Below are 17,793 nucleotides of genomic sequence, written 5' to 3'. Positions count from 1 at the left end.
TATTTAATACCATACAAGTGCACTGGGAATACTCCTGCCCCTTAAGGAAACAAACTCAAAACCTGTATTTTTTTTTTTAATTTATAAATTAATCAGTTTGCATATTCCCTTATACCTATTTTTCACCATTAAAATATTACTGAATGGATTAATAAATCATACTCATTAATAATTAAACCACTACTAAATGGATTAATAGATCATATTTTAGTAAACATTTTGCTTCTTAACACTCACACAAGTATGTCCATAACAGATTGAAATGCTACTACCTCCCTGGCATTCATGCAGATTGCCTGGGAAGGTACTGGTGAGTAGCTGTTTCACAGCTTCATTATCCCTACAGCTCTGCAAAAGCCACTTACCATGATCAACTGCATCAGAGCTGCATTGCTTGGGTCATTTGGATCAAGTTTTGCTTCCGCTGCCCACTTAGCTAGTTTCTTCATGTCAGTTAAGCCTGATGTGCCAATGGATGCAATAGCATCGATATTTTTTAAAGCACTAAAAAGACAGAATTGACTCCACTTATACCATGCATATGATTGAGCAATAATAACAATTGGAAAAAAAAAAAAAAGAAAAAAGAAAAAAGAAGTATTTAATCCAATCTTAGGAAAAAAAAAACAACACAAAAACCAAAACAAAAAGTTCCCACAACCTGAGTAGTAAATTCCACTACACACTTCTTAATTGCAGCTTTGTGAATGAAGGAATGATGAATTGCAAAGGAAAACAATGGGGAAATGAAATGCAAAGGAAAACAATGGGGAAATGCAAAGGAAAACAATGGAGAAATACAAAGGAACTGGTGGAAAAGAACTTTTATATAAGGTAATAAGGTCCTTATTGATACATCTGTGATACACCTACAGTATTCCATGTTGCTTCCTTGTAAAGCATGAAATGTAGCATGAAATATTTGGCAATCCATACTGAAACATAATTTTCAGATACAGTCCTCGCTTGCCCCCATGTCTTTGATCTGTACCCTGGATGGCTTACTCAGAGCTGCATTGTAGTCTTGGCCCTTCCCTGGTGTTTCTGGATAGATCCTGGGGCCCGATTCCTCCTCTTGCCATGTCGGGACTTCTGCCAGTAGCCTGCTCTGCCTGTCATGTTCAGCCCCTGTAAGACTGCATGCTGGCTGGCAAGGACACTAACTGCTGGGACACCCTTCTTCAGCCTTCACCTTTGTGGCGTAGCCTTGCTTTTGGCCCTCCCTGACACTAAGAGTCCCAGTTCCACTCCTTATCCTTTGGACACTTCTGCTCACTTTATTAGACTCACAGTAGGCAAAGAACTATGGTAGCTAGTACGAAGGCCATTTGTACATTGACTTGCCAGCCAGGCTTCTGGCGTCTTCTCACAAAAGCCATCCCTGAAGCCCCTCCACTACCAAAATCTTGCCACATAAACCCAATACACCAGGGCATGCATGTTATTAATCAAACACCACAGAGGGTGAATGTTGCCCTTTCTTTTTTTAGGGGTGATAATTTGAGTCTTTGATCTCTGCTTAGCTGAATATTTTCAAGAAAGCTTTAAGAGCTTATGGATCCTTCTCACCTTGGTTAGAATCAGCCAAATATCCAGCAGTTACTGGAGCAGGAGGTAAAGTGGTAACATGGAGGTTTTATCTTTAGGCATCAGTCCTGACAAATGCCACTGAATCACAGTTGTGCTGAAAAGCTAATGGGCAGCAAAAACTAACTTTAGGCATGAAAAGCTGTCTCACAGCAAACAATGGAAAGTCACAGATGACTGAATCAACCTTTAGAGATGAATAAAGAATCTTTTACAGCTAACTTCTGAAATTCCCCATTTTTCCATTTACTACAGTGATTAGTCTCCAGAGTTTAAAGTTAGCCTTTGGGAATACATCTTTATGTTTTAATCTTACTGAAGTCAGCAGGTTATTCACACACTGATGAGAAAATTACTTTCACATTTGCAGCTTGGGTCAAAAGTAGCAACATACTGATTTGGATGCCAATGTCTAACCTCTAAATAAATAAAAACCTGTCAGAATCTAATCAGCTGGAAAAGGTACTTGCTCAGTGTTAATAAGCTCAGGAAAACTCTTAAGGCTTTACAGTGAAGCTACCTGAAGACATTACAAATGCAGACTTTAAGTATCATTTGCTTGACTTTATTGCAATTATATAAAAGCAACAAGATGGACAAATCATCTACAATACTCAATTTGCAGCCACAGGCCAAATTAGATTGTTTTGAATGGAATAATATACTCATTTCTGCATGTCAATACGCTTCTGGTAGAGAAAAATCAGGAAAAAGTATTATCTTGGAATGATTCGACAGACGAGAATTTTTCACTGATTAGTTCACTAACAGTGTCAAGACCCTACACTAACTTCTACGGCTTTTATAGCGTACCCTTTATTATTAATTATAGAGAAGGCAGTTAAAGCATGTGTCCCAATAGCCTCCCCAAATACACTTCAGATTAAGAAAAAGCTGGAGCTTCTGTTCTGAGCAAAATTACAGGAAATTTCCTTGCCAGTACAGACATTTTCTATTAGAAAATCATAAAAGTGTATTAATCAGCTTGAGTTTAACTTTAATATTGTTGATAATTAACATACTGAAAGATTAAATTTCTAATTAAAACCTGTTTACCAAAACTGTGTACCCTAAGACATCTGCAGGGAGTTACAGCGCAAAGTAAAATATCTATACTTAAGGAAAAAAGATTATGATAATCCTTGTTTATGAAAGCTTTGGTTTTTTTTAAATAGTAATATAATCAGTTTCCCCTGAATCACTGAAAATTCCTATCATATTACCTTGAAATGCCTGTGTTTTGCTGAGACACTGGAGGAACTAGGGGGATTCCTTTTTCTCCAACCGCCCAAGAGACACTATTAGATACTTTCCCAGAGGTCATTAAAGTCATCCTGTTGCTACCATCAGCTTCAAATGAAAAGGATACACCTATCAAGGGACAAAAAAAACCCAAAGTAGTACATTTATGCATTCAAACACAATGTCTGAACATTTTTAAAAAAATGCATCCTTAAAATAAGTAGTCAATGAGAACAATCAGAGTAATCTCCCCAAGGAAGTGGTGGACTCCCCAGCGTTGGACGCTTTTAAGATTTGGCTGGACAGGGCACTGAGCCAGCTAGGTCATGGCCAAGAAAGGTTGGATCAGATCATCCTTGAGGTCCCATCCAACCAGTTATTCAACACTTCTGTGAAATAAGCTTTGTCTTTATATAAATGGAGAAATGTCAAATAACTTGATTCTGCTCTACATAAAGAGTGAAGGAGTCTGTTCCACGGAGTCTTCCACAGAAAGGCTTTCCATTTGGGTTGGAAGGAAAGGCTAATCCCTGAAAACTACGTCAAAAGCTTTTTTTTCTGCTTCACAGACACGGCCTAATATTTCTGGTAGTTTCCCAGTTCAGCATACTGCTATTAACGGAACAGAAATTCAGAGTCAAGAGAATAAGGCATGACTAAAAATTCAGTCCTAAAGCTTTGTGACTGCATGTACAGTCATCACGGCCAGTGACACAAACATATCTGTTTGAATGATTTTTTTACCACATTTCTTTCCTCCACATTGTTTATTTATTATTCTGCTCTATCTGCATTTCATACATGGCAAACTTATGCAAGTCAGTCATCTCATAATGCTGTTCAAGCCCATATAAACTTGAAAGTTCCATATGCTACTATGTATTATTCCTGATTCCAGTTTTCCTCTCTCTCCCTTGTTTTATCTTTCCAATGTCCCAGGGATAAAATGTGTTGCAGGATTTCAACAAGGCAAACACAAAGACAGAAATTTACTCTGCATATACATTTTTATAGCCAGTCCTTCAGTGGTATAAAACATTAACATCACTGGAGCTATACCGATTAACATCACGTGCTTGCTCTGCAGTGTCAGAGGCCTGACTATTTAAGTACTTAAAAAAACCCCACTCTTAGCAGAATTTACTCTGAAACTTACACCAGCCTGTTATTGCTACATGGTTTCAGTGAAATAAGAAACACTGAACTGAGAAAGACTAAGAGACCCTACCACTCCCAACTCCTTCATGGTCCAACATCACACGCTGACTGCTGCTGAACTCAATTTCTTCTATAGGAGCACTGCCTGTCAGAATTGTAGTCTCAGGAACAGGTATGAACACTTCAGCCAACAAGGTGGTACTGCTCATACCCGTTGTTTCATATATCTAGAAAAAAACACGGGGACAGACATAATAAAACCAGAGGTACTCATGAGAAGTTGAAAACATACTGCAGAATATCTGAACAAATGATTTTACTATTACTTAAGCATGAAATAATTAAGAAAACTGTATTAATTTACCTTCTGAATTCCCCAATTAGCAGATATTTCAGCTACCAGCAGCTAACTTGATCTGAATTCTTCTTAGAAGTATATTCTGCTCACCTTTATAAAGCATCATAAAACAATATAACAAACTCCAGGCTTATAAAGAACACCACTGTACAATAAGTAACTGCTTGTGACAGTCATTGGCACCAGGTAAAGATGCCAAAGGGATTCTGCCTCACTAATTCTCCCTTATCATGAAAGGCAGATTATAAGGTACACAGCGCCTGTTCTGGCAGTATTGCAGGATGCTTTCCTCTTCTCTGGCCAGTTGCAGGCTCAGAGTGACATTAATGATTTCTCCATTCAGATGTTTGACCAGCAGGTCAAAGGAGGTGATCCTGCCCCTCTACTCTGCTCTCGTGAGACCTCACCTGGAGTATTGTGTGCAGTTCTGGTGTCCTCAACATAAAAAGGACATGGAACTGTTGGAACAAGTCCACAGGAGGGCCACGAGGATGATCAGCGGTTGGGGCTGTTCAGCCTGGAGAAGAGAAGGCTGCGTGGAGACCTCATAGCAGCCTTCCAGTATCTGAAGGGGGCCTATAGGGGTGCTGGGGAGGGACTCTTCATTAGGGACTGTAGTGACAGGACGAGGGGTAACAGGTTAAAACTCAAACAGGGGAAGTTTAGATTGGGTATAAAGAGGAAATTCTTTCCTGTTAGGGTGGTGAGGCACTGGAATGGGTTGCCCAGGGAGGTTGTGAATGCTCCATCCCTGGCAGCATTCAAGGCCAGGTTGGACGAAGCCTTGGGCGAGATGGTTTAGTGCAAGGTGTCCCTGCCCATGGCAGGGCAGTTGGAACTTGATGATCTTTAAGGTCCTTTCCAACCCTAACTATTCTATGATTCTATGATTCTTTTCCCTTTCAATCTGTGCATTACATAAATTGAGCAGCCAAGGGGTATACACCCTCCTCTGAACTACCAGCAATAAGTTACTTAACAGGAGAAGTAGAATCCTGACCATATTCCTCTGAAAAATATACTGTATTGGCCCTGAAAATTCATGTGACTCATTCATTAATTCTTGCTTGGAATAGAGGTGGTAGTGGTTTGACTTAAATGCACTGCTGACCAAGTCAAGTGCAGTTATGGACATTACTAGCAATGATTTTTTTTTTTTTTAATTATACACCTCCAGCAAACGTTATGATGATTTTGCTGTGTGGACAATAATGTCTTAAGAAGGCCATTTTGGCAAGTTCACCTGCAACTTGTATCAGTTCTTCTAAAACTAAGAGGCTGCTTCTGTAACACATTTAACCATATGTCCCAATTACTTCCTTTTCCCCATGCTGCCCATAGTCACTTCATATATAACATGCGTGCATACACACACACATACATATAAATGTACGTATAAAGAACAAGCATCAAAAATGTAGCAAAAAAGTTAAAAGTTTGTGATTGGAGAAACAAGGAAGGGATACAAGACTGATGATTTACAAAGGGTTTTTCAGTCTTTACAACACTACCATAGAGCAAAAGACAAGCATTATAAGAGTAATTACATTTCATATTATCTTTTTAAAAGTTTCTATGATAAACCATTATCTACCTGCAGTTGCAAACTCTCTGGCCAATTGAATATTTGTAAATTGAAAATCTGTCCAAAGTGAACTCTGAAATCTGAACTTATTGGTCGGGTAACGGTCCTTGATACTTCTTTGGAGTTGAAAAGGACTTTTATAAAAGCTGAGCGTTTCTTCACATCTTCTCGTCGCAAAACTTCAGCTCTGTAAATATGTCAAACAAGCTGTCATATAATTTTTAATAACTTTTTTATTCCTTGGTTATGTTTAATGAGAATCTGATTCTGCAAGAGTAAACAGAAGTTGCCTAAATTAAAATGGTATTCTAAAAATGTCACTAGTCAGGAATGACTTTAAAACTATTATTTAACAGTTGCTTTATCTTCTCATGAATACAATATGATTTAAAAATTAACAGGTCACATTTCAGATCCACTAAAGCCACCTCCATATAAAAGGAGTTATGTAGGGAAACAAGATTTCCTTTTACTCCTTTCCTCCAAAACACAACGAATGATATCAAATTAAGATTTAAGTTTTTAGCTGCTGGGAATGAAAGAGTCAAGCAATATTCCTTGATGAGGTTATCTGCTGAATAAATACAAAACAAAGGAGTTTTTGCAAAGAGTAAAATCTACTAAATCTATGTTAAATTGTGTGTGTAAATGCAGAAATCAACACAAACAAGTAAATCTATTTATTTTATCCACACTGAAATCTCTGGTTTACTACATTATTTCCTTACTTTCCCTTTGTTGACTGTAGCAGAGAACTGGTGTAAAGGACTAGCTAGTGAGTGTGGTACTCCCAAAAGTGACCTAGACTCTACTCTGAAAAGATCTTCCTTATATACACACACCACTGTTCCATGCAGATGTTCAAGGAACATCAGAAGGTTCAATGGGAACGGGCAGACATACATTCTCCAAGCCACTATATACAAGGTTATATGTGACTTGAAAACAAACTAAGTTGTATCAACTTCAGAGAGCAGTTTTATCACTAGGCTAAAGAAAGCGGTGAGCACATGCTTCTGAAGTTGTACAATCCATCAGTTAATAAATAACACCAGAAAAGTCACAAAGAAAATAATCTGCAGGTCACCATCAATCTTACCGAGGACACAGCTCGGTTGGAGTTACGTTTCCCGACAGCACCAGCTCAGGGATTAGAGCAGGCTCTCCAGGTTTCCTTCTGCAGTTGTCAGCTTTTTCTCTAACCTGCTGTTCAATGTCCAGACTATTGGCCATTTTAGGTGGGATGGGTTTTACACGTTCCTCACCAAGATCACAATCTTCATCTGATTCTTCCTCTTCATTAATGCCTTTTTTCTTCTTTTTCTTTTTGGATTTCTGCATATAAAAATAACAATGTTCTTCCTGAACTTGTTTCAATCGCTACAGTTTTTTTCCCTTGTTCTCTTGATTCACAAGTGATAAATGTGTGAGAAATGACTGTGTAATTTTAAAATCACAACACACAAAAATGACATTTCTCTTACACTACAGTACTACTTCAGATTCAGAATCCAGCACTGCATTCCATTCATATGTTTCAACATATAATGTGCTTCAAACAAAACATTTATTTAACCTTCTCAACCAACTTACAAAATAAACATGTTTCTTGAACGTTCTGGCTAGCAGCCGACTTCTTATTTAGCCTCCGTTACCATATGTATTCTGTCAGGACTGAAGAAGGGTTATTCAACCAGCAGACAGAACTCTTCAAGACACATTGTCTGCATACACACTGCTGAAGTGAATGCACATGTGCCACAAACTCCAGTGCACAAGCTTTGTAGCTTAGCATTAAACAATTCAGTTTTGGGATATTCCAAAACTGAAATTTACATGAGATAACATCAACTGCTTGTTCACTAGAAACATCACATAGTCACTTTGCTTCACCATGCACACAAAATTCATCCATGTTTTTGTTTACAAAGGCATGAATTTAATGGGAATGCAGCAAAACTATTAAATTTAAAGAACTGCTGAAGTGCTGAAAATCAGTAGCAGGAGACAGTGCTCAAAAAAACTTGGTTTTAATTTTAATTAATTCACAATTAATTTACTAACAAATTCTAAGTAGACAGAATGTGTCCAAATACATCAGAAAATTTATGCATAACTACCCTGAAATTGACTCTTCTGTATTAGAAGAACAAATTTTCATAAGGACAATTTTTTTCACACATTTAGCAAGTTTTAATGTTTCTTGTAAAACTGAATGATTTAAACAGACCTGTGTTTTCTTCCACAATTTCCACTCTTTTAGCTCAGTTTTATACTCCTCCATTTTCTTTTCATATTCTTCCATGTATTCTTCTAGCAATTCATTTATCTCAGCTTGAATTTCTGCTTCATATGCTTCTTCATCTAATCTCTGATCAACCTGTTCCCTTCAAAACAAGTTATCAACATGTTGCATAAATTAACATAAGGGCTACAATTAAGTCTGTAATATGTATCATAAGTCTACTTCTCCATGAATTAATTTTGTTAGATCAAAAGTGTGTTCTATTTAAAAATACCAGCATAGACAGTCTAAAAGCTGACAGCAGTCACTATCCAGAATGGATATCATACCATTAGCCTGTAGAAATTCCTTTCTGTTACAGTAATTACTTGTTATTTTAGCCTTCCTTCCTCCACAAACTCAACAAGAATAGTGGCAGGCTCAACCAGTGCTAGACACTAATCAAATTCTTACTTCTGCACCCTTCATACCAGAATTTTAAGGTCCCAAATCAACTAATCTTACTAAGACTCTGCTGCGGGCAAATGAAGTATAAAAAAGCATTATCAAAACATACTTCCTCAAGCAAAGTTTCATGGGTGTGTTAGTAAACTTCTGAAAGTCACGGAGGGATTTAATTTGTTTCCAAACTTTTATAATGGACTTAAGCAACATTCTGTCTTTTTCTTGTTCAGCATCACGAAGTCTTCTGGTTTGTCTAGAAACATACATACATATGCACAAAATCAATCAGAATTTTATAACTCAGTGGAACAACAGAGTGAAAACGTGCAACAGCAAAAGCCAAGTGATGCGGGTTTCAATTTGACTGATGGCTGCAGTGGTTTAAATCCAAAGAGCGTAAAACCCAAGCTTGAAGATGGCAGGATTTGATTTCCTTCTGTACTCCAGTCTCTTGCATTTTGGACAATCTGACTTCAATTACAGCTCATTCTCCAGAGATCCCAAAGTTTTCTGAAATGCTTACTACAGCTGTACATCATTAAAAACATTTTAACGTCAATTCATGTAAACAACAGCCCAAGAAACCTACACTGCTGCTATGAAGTAATGCTTATTACATTGTACATTACAAAATATGTTTTAAACTTAACATGCCTCTAGCTCCAGTAAAACGGGCTTGCAGAGATGAAGTAATGCAGCAAACTATAAAGTAATTTAAGTCCTCTGACAGCCCTACAAGATTCTTAACAAAATTAACAAGGCTTTTTTTTTTACTCAGAATTGGTATTTCACATTTTCAGCCTCTCATCTGTTTGTAAAAGAGCTATTCATTAACACTTTTAATGACCATAACACAGTTCCCATGCAAATGTCCATGCAGCACAAGCACAGACTGTTTCCAGTACCAGTTTCCAGTACCATCTTGGTAGCTAAACATGCCTAATAAAAAGAACGTGATTTAAAAAAAACCCAAAACAATAGAAGATGTAACACATTACTGTTTGTAATATTCAGAGAATGTGGAAGACAGAGAGGGTGAGTTAGAGCTGAAAAAAGAAATACATCTTACATTATTTAAAAGCATAAACAAATTTAGTAAACACAATAAATAAAGAAGAAATACAGACTTTCCAGAAAGGGATACTCCTCCAATTCATCAGCTAGCAGTCTGAGTGTTACTTATCCACGCGGCTTAACAACCTTTTCTTCATCTACCAGATGAAGCTAGAAGATGAAGCTTAAAGACACGAGGATCATACAGATCAGTAATAACACTTATTTAATGTACACAATTTGGAAGCAGGACCTTTCAGTAGAGTATCACCCCTGCTAAAACACATCAGCCAGAAGAGCCTTGAAACCTGCAATCCACAGCATACGCTGGCTTCCTCTTCCACAAACAAGGTCAGGAGGACTGAAATTGCTAATCTGCAAATATCTTCTGTATTCAGATGACATTTCTTCCTCAAACCAATGGAAAACTACAACTCTGATCGTCAGACAGCAAACAGTACATATCACTTATGTTGTTGGAGGGTGGAGGAAGCAATTAGATGATTTTCCATGCTACACTCTTCACATCTGTAATTTCTCATGAGTGTACTACATTGACCATCAGGGAAATGCAGTGTTAAAAGAAAGACAAGGCAGGTCAGATGTTTTTACCAACATATGCAGTCCAAATTAGTATTAAGCATCATGACAGTAAAAATTCCTGAAATCATCTGAGCTTCGTATGTGTAACAGCTTCCAACAACAGAGCTGGAGCCAGAAAGAATTACAGATATGAAAAGCCCTAGAATAATCCCAGCCAAACTCATCTCACATTACTTACACAACTCTGATCTCACTGATTTCAACTGAGGCTCTCCCAATTCATTATAATGTGACACTAAACTAAATCATTCACGGTCTAGAAAAACACTTAAGAAACTCAGAAGGAATATTTTATCTAATTAAGATCAACCATCAAGCAAGTCCCAGAGTTGGTGCCAAAATCCAAGAATCTCATTTCCACGGTGAACCTTCTCATTACTATTCTCATATTTTTCCTGGTGAGAGACCCTGTCTCCAAAGTACCATGTGGTAACTGCACACCTCCTGCTCCTACTCCTCTAGCAGATGTGTTAAGAAAATACTAATAAAAACTACTCCCTTTTCAATGGACGGAAGACTTTGTCCTTCAGTATAAAATCGTATGTTATAAATTCTCTATGTCCTGTACAAATACTAATGCATTACAAGACAGCGCGCTTGAAGGATGAAAATCTGAAGAACCAATTCCCAAACTAAGAGCAGTGACTGGATGAGTAAGTGTAAGCAAATGTAAATTTCAAGGCTGAAAGCAGAACTGTTATTAAAGATTTCTTAAAATACTGCATTATCGTGTAACCCATGACATAATCTAAGCTTCTGTTTCTTTAATATATTACTGCCTACTTTCAGATTGTGAAAAGCCGATAGATTTTTATTAATTATCTACAAGTTCAAAGGATGTTCAGCACAGATCTCCAAAATAATTTAATTTTGAGCATACTGCTTACACTTACAGTTCACCACTGTCCATCTGTCAAAAATAATACTAACTTTGACTGCCAAGCCAAGAACTGTATATTTTTGCTACACATTTACTGTCCAAGAAAAATAACTAATTTTGTAAAACAAAATTCTACCATTTTATGTATATCAACCCATTGGCAAAAATATGGCCAAAATACCTAAGAATGGGAAGTGAATCAAGAACACTTATGTAATGAGTGTGACAAAGGAAAAAGACTCAGGTTTTTGTCTGTTCAGAAAATTATGCCACCTGCATTGTTGTGAGAGCTTCGTGCATCCCACTGGTATCTATTGAAAGCTCAGCTGAATTTTAATTGTGCAAAACACACCAGTAAATAGTTGCTACATAATTAATAAAAGGCAATCAGATTAGACTTTCTGAATCAATATTTCAGCCTAAACTGTATTTTCTTTACAATTTTTCTTACTTAACCAATCAGTAAGAACTCTTAAGCCCTGAAAATGTTCTAGAGCAATTTACAGCAGAATTTAAAGGTCTGCCATGAATCATATTTTATACTACCATGGAAAACAAAAAAAGGAATGCAGTTTTAAAAAACAGTGATTTAATGATCCATACCTACCTGATCTCAATTTTGTATTCAGGTATGCTCTGCTGTGCCACAGGTCTAGGAACACCAGCATCACCACTATCTATGCCAGATAGCACCGCATTCCTCAAAACATGCAGCTTAAACACACAAATAACAGATAGTTTGACATTTATAAGGCATACAGTGCAATGCATCTTGACATGAAAGAGCTAGTTATTACATAACCAAAACCTCTGACTTGTCTTGATTCCATATTCACAGGGTTTTGCCATGTCTGTGAGGTGCTGATTCTTCAAGATGAAATTCTAATTAGGAACCTTGAATGTATGAGGGAGATACTGACTTCATCACTGTGACAGATCTAAACAATGAGAAAAGACCATCGGGGGATTATTCTGAAAGCTCAGGAATTTAAGGGGTAAAAAAATCCCCATAAAAATCCACCTTTTACGAGGACTAGGAAGAGCCGCTAGAGGTAACCCTAGCAAAATCAATAAACAACAAAAATGAGCGGATTGGGGTTTGATGATTGTATTAAAGAAGCTGGGTACCTTGCAACAAAGCACTTAAATACAAAATACTGCATGCAACAACTGGGAGAAGGTCCAAGGATGAGACAGAACTGGAAACAATGGTACAGTTCAAATGGACTTTTGAAGCCATACTGTCGAGACAAGAGGCCACCCCTTCAACTAAGGTTTGAAAATAGGCATCAGATGATTACATGGAGGATAGACACCTAGTTTAGGAGAATGCAAAAATATACATGGCTGTGAAGACTAGAGAATGAGAATGTAGAGGACTGGCTGGAAGAAGAGAAAATAAGGAACAGCAGTGGGAAATAAAGGAGCAAAGATTTTTGAAACAAATCTATCAAACTGGAGAGATAACTGGAGAGCAGGAAACATACAGCTGAAAACATGTAAGGGCAACTACAAAATGAAACTCACTGGTATAAAAAAGAAATTGAAAGAAATTTTGAAAGAAAGAGTAACTGAGCACATGGAAAGCTGCTAGTGCCATCTGGGGCACAGAGAGCATGTTTTATAAATGGAGACAGGAAGTGAAGTTTCTTTACCCTGCCAAAATGAGGATTGAAAGGTAATGTATTTTAAGATACAAAGAAAGAGCAAGAATCAGAAGTGGATAAGGAGAGGTCCACTGGGGCATGGTGGGAAAGGAGGGGAAGAGGGAAGAAGGGCTTAAGAACTACCTGGCTGCAACAATCTGGTCATTAAGGATGGACACCTAGTTAGACTAGAGAGGTGACAAGACTCTTAGAGGAGACAAGTTTTAAAACCACCTGTCAGTAACAGAACGGAAGCTAAAATACCTTATTGTTAAAATCCTTTTACGAAAAATACATTATGTAGTTGCCCACAATACTGACAATGTACTGTGGAAACACTCAGAAAGTCCCTTTGACACATAGATTCTTGTGATGCAGGCACAGAGAAGCCAAATATCCTCTTTCACTGTTTCATGTTAAACTAAAGACAACCCTTCAGAAGTAATGACAGACTAAAGTACACCAAAGAATTATTCTGAGACACTGCATGAAATATTTGTCCATCATCAGAACTATATCTAATGCTTTATACCAAACTTCAGAAGTATCTGTACAGCAGCTACTGACCCTCATTACACTAATATAACTTGCATGCAATGATTGTTTTTTTTCCTTATAATACTCCTTTAAGGTAGAAAATCATCACCACCTTGAATTTACAGAAAACTGAATTTATATGTACTTAATGATCAAAGTAATTTTTTAACATACCAGCCCTACTACACAGAACTATATTGTATCACAGTATTTACCTCACATTTCTAAAGAATTATCTTATGTGAAATCTTAACTGTCATTCACTGGAAAACATTTTGGATACTCTAAGGAATACTCATGTTACTGTATTCTAACCATTATACTCCCTTTACCTCAGAACCTGCATAGAGCTCATTTTAATTAGAAGATCAAAAAGAAATTCATAACCTTAAAAAAATGCAGTTCTGCACTAAACACACAGCAACCTAGGCAAAATACTTCTGTTTTTATCTTCTGACAGAACCCTAGTTATTACATATGATTTTATCACTCTACTCCAAAGAAAAAAATCCAGCTTTTAGCTTAAACTGTCACATCATTATCTTAATCAGTTATGACAATGGAACAGAAATACCTTGTCTGTGAGAAGTTTGGTAAGATTCTTCTGTTTTCTTGCTAAATACTGGTCATATAACTGAGCCAATTTAGCTGCCAACACATGCTCACGGCTGAAACAGGGATGGTGGGTGAATATCAGTCCAGAAATATCAATATCCAATTGAAACGGGCCCTGAAAATCTCCAGGTCCAACAAGATACTGATTGGCAGCTGTCATTTTTACTGCCTGAATGAAAAAAAGAAGAAATGGATTTACAAACCCCGACAAACCAATTTTACAAAGAGATTCTATGACAGAAAATGACCCATTTAGCACTTCCTGCATCTAACTACTGACTCTTAAACTGTAAACACTTCTGTGGTAACCTCTTTGCTTTATTGACAACTGTGTGGCATAAAGCCACCATGGGTGTTTTACACAGCAGAACAGTGATAACCCATATGAGGCTGAAATAAGAAGTCACCCACCTGTATTACAGGTTTTGCTCAACAACTAAGACAATAACACTGAACTGGAAAAAGAAAGGCCTGCTAATTCTCTTTTTACCTGCTTGCTTAGTATCATTTTATTTCCTCCTAGAACTGAGCTCTAAGATAAACAGCCCAGTCAGTGAACTCAAGTTAGTGAAATCAGAAAAGCATTAGCAGTGCTTCCTGTCTGACTGCTGCTGCTCTTAGAATTCTTCAGAAGAGATTCATCACAGATATTCTGGTATCACAAATGATGAAGTTGTTAGTTCTGCAGTGTTCATTGCAGCCCCTTCATAAGATGTCCACAAAACACACTTAAGTCCACCAGATCCTTCCACATTCAGGTCCTCATCAAAATGTTTAGTATGACATACTCTGTCATAAAAGTGACAGCTCTGAAATTCTTAAACTATATTTCTGCCCATAAAGGAGCCCCCAGGCTTAATCTTACTTACTTCTAAGCTTAATAATTTACTTTCAACGGTGATTTACGTGTCACTATTGAGGTAAACATGGTGTTCTTGTGTCCTGGTTGACACATAAGCTCTCTTGACCTATCTTTACTAAGAGCTATGCAGCAAACTCTTCCTGCATGCAGAAACAACCTGAGTAGATCTGTGGTATGGATGCATCCTGAAACTTGTGTATTTGTAACCAGCATCACTTAAAGGGCAACATTAAATCTCTATCAAGAAGAGCAGACAGAAACACTTGTGTGTCCCAAAACAGTAATCTAATTTAAAAAGTCAGTTTTTCCAATGGATAATAGAGTGCTAACAAGTAGAATAATTAAAGCTTGCTTAAAGCTTGGTGAATGGTTTTAACTGAAGCTTATTTTGACTTGTACTGACTGCATACTGTATCTGCTGTTTGCCAGGATAGGCATGCTGTGATCGAGAGAAAAACAAAAACAAAAAAAACAAAGCAAATCAAAACAAGAGCTGAACCAATGAAACATAACTCAAAATTGGTTGCTTTCTACATGAGCAAACTGCACATGAAGACTTATTCTGGAGGAGTTTCATCACTAAAACAACCACCACGTACATGCACTTTAATTATTTCTCTCTTACGCCGCAGAGAGCACCTCTGTCCTGATCTGTCTACCAGCTCCTAACAACAGGTGCTTTATAGACAGACTACTGTAGGAACTACCCTACTTTGGCATGAGAAAATCCAAGGGTGCCTCACAGAGACCTTAGTGACTCACAGACTTGAAGGAGTTTGTCATGGACTGTCACTTTACTGTTTTAACCGGTACTACTGGCTGAACAATTCATCCTTTAGCATGCATTATTTTAACAGAAAAATACAGGGGGAATATACTTGCAGAAGTAGATAACATTTAAAAGACTAGTTGTGGAACCCCCAAAAGCAGTCAGTATTCATGGCTCTTGGCACAAAACCCTAAAGCTCCTCAGGGCTGCTTGTGCAGAAGAACTGCGATATTGGGTGTCCACGTACACAAAATATACTTACCTTTACATACACTGTTTCAAGTTCTGGTGCAATGCCTTCTTCCAATGAGAATATTGGAGGCCTCGTAGAAGACTGTTTAATTGGATTAGGCAATGCTAAGATTTTACCATCATCACCAAACCACCCTTTCCCCTACAAATAAAAATGTAATTTAATATTGTTTCTTACTTTATATAGGCATAACTTGCAAATTTGTACTTCTTATGGTCACTTTTTATTCTACAACTGTTTTTCATGAACTGTTTGTGACTGAATTAACCAAAACCCTTCTAAGACACCAAAATGAAATCTTCAAATGTATTATAGGTAAGTTTTGAAATCTGAAGATCAAGAGCTTGCTCAAACTTTAAATGTACTGATTTTTCTCCTTCAACATTCAGTACTACAGATTTGAAAGGAAAAAACAGAAAGAAAATTCCATATTGCTTCCTTTTGTTAGTAAATAGCACAAGAGTGCCCATCTCTTGTGTAAGTCTTTATACTTACCACTAACACTCACAGCATTTTATAAAAAAACTAAATTACAATTGCCCCTATTGTAGTGTGGCACGGACAAGTGAAGTGATTTGCAACCCAGCAGGCTATGAGCAGGGCCAGGAAGACATCAGTTTTCTAAGATGCAGTCTGGTGCTCTGACTATTAGGATACACTAAAAATAGACTCCTACAAAAAATCAAAAATGTATGAAAATAAAAATTCCTGATGTTTTGATACTGCTAAACATTATAAAGATGAAAGCCCCATATTACTATGACCTACTTAGCTGTAACAAAATAAAGCACTGATAGTTTTAAAAAAGACAACTAAGAAGCTATCCATGACTTACTTGCTCCTGTCTGAGTATTCTGTTTTCTACAATATTTTGATTCGACTGTGATACAAAGGGCCTTTCACCTATGTAAAGACCTTCATCCTCAAGGTACCTAGGCTGCATGTCTCTAGGCATCTTCTCAGAAGCAGGCACTAATGAGAAATTAGAAAGAAAAGCATGTAAAATATAACTGGAGTTCTAGTTTATTCATTCTCTAAGAATCTGTGCCATTCTGAAAATGAATGGCAATGCATATTAAGCACGCTGTCTGGAATATTTTCCTAACTAGGAAAATAGAAGTAAGTATATAACCAGAACAGGTCCTTTTCTTAACCAGGATAGATTCTCAAATCTATCATAAACTTGTCACAAGTCTTCTAAGCAGATAATGAAAAAGTTCCTCACCAAAAAAAATACTTCAAATGACATAGTGGAGTTTTAATGGTTGCTTGTGTAACCCTGTAAAAAACTTTTAGCAGCAACAACTGACTAGACAAACATTACTAAGCCTTTCTCATATAAAGTGAAACTTTAACCAAGATCAATCTCAACCACTATTAAGTTCGTTTAAGCTACTATCACACAAACTACAGAACATGCATGAAAGTCATGTTAGCCCAAGAGCAGGTGGAATTCTTTAAAGCTTGGCTGCAGGATTATTTCACTGGTGTGTATGGGCTCAGTATTTTTCAAGAAGCAATCTCAAAACAGGGAGGGATTACACTGAGGGTTACAATAACAGCTATCCCCTACAGAACACAGTGGACCACACTGGAAAGGTCAGAATTTACAAGACACAAAAAACCAAGTTACACAGTAAATATTTTTACATCACACTGCAAGCTGTGATGAGTCCGTTCTGGTACAAACCACAGAGACCCATTTCTATTTCTTCCAGTTCAAATGTTAAATAGCAAATGATATTCTAAAGTAATTTTTAGGACTTTACAGTTCTATGGGAATAAGGAGAAAAGGTCAGAGACATGATCAATGTTAACTATTTCCAATTCACAAAATCAGACTTTGAGAAAAGGGCCCCATGAATCACAAAAATCCATCTGTTACCTACGTGACTCTTGACAAACTTGCCACATGGCGAAAAACTGCAGATACGACCAAGGGAACAGTTATAATGT

General features: G+C 37.2%; 1 protein-coding gene across 5 annotated transcripts in view; it reads right to left on the bottom strand.

The window, feature by feature from the left end:
- Positions 1 to 17,793, bottom strand: part of LOC133277532 (complement C1q tumor necrosis factor-related protein 7) — a 115,942-nt gene that overhangs the window by 25,883 nt on the left and 72,266 nt on the right. For all 5 annotated transcript variants that reach the window (XR_009746241.1, XM_061469441.1, XM_061469429.1 and 2 more), the window contains 11 exons: positions 16,673 to 16,809; positions 15,847 to 15,978; positions 13,913 to 14,122; positions 11,763 to 11,869; positions 8,732 to 8,872; positions 8,161 to 8,317; positions 7,030 to 7,265; positions 5,940 to 6,117; positions 4,058 to 4,214; positions 2,811 to 2,958; positions 366 to 504 (listed from right to left, as the gene is read on the bottom strand). Coding sequence is in view for 4 of the 5 variants with exons in the window: in XM_061469441.1 (XP_061325425.1) it covers positions 366 to 504; positions 2,811 to 2,958; positions 4,058 to 4,214; positions 5,940 to 6,117; positions 7,030 to 7,265; positions 8,161 to 8,317; positions 8,732 to 8,872; positions 11,763 to 11,869; positions 13,913 to 14,122; positions 15,847 to 15,978; positions 16,673 to 16,809 (1,742 nt within the window). In the remaining variant the exon portion in view is untranslated. The remainder of the gene's footprint in view (positions 1 to 365; positions 505 to 2,810; positions 2,959 to 4,057; positions 4,215 to 5,939; positions 6,118 to 7,029; positions 7,266 to 8,160; positions 8,318 to 8,731; positions 8,873 to 11,762; positions 11,870 to 13,912; positions 14,123 to 15,846; positions 15,979 to 16,672; positions 16,810 to 17,793) is intronic.

Source organism: Pezoporus flaviventris, unplaced genomic scaffold (genome assembly GCF_033815535.1).
Source record: "Pezoporus flaviventris isolate CSIRO_AGI_PZ_B2104156 unplaced genomic scaffold, CSIRO_AGI_Pfla_v1 ptg000002l, whole genome shotgun sequence".
NCBI classification, from domain to species: Eukaryota; Metazoa; Chordata; class Aves; order Psittaciformes; family Psittacidae; genus Pezoporus; species Pezoporus flaviventris.
The sequence above is the reverse complement of the archived record's forward strand: the minus strand, read 5'-3'. Positions and strand labels throughout refer to the sequence as shown.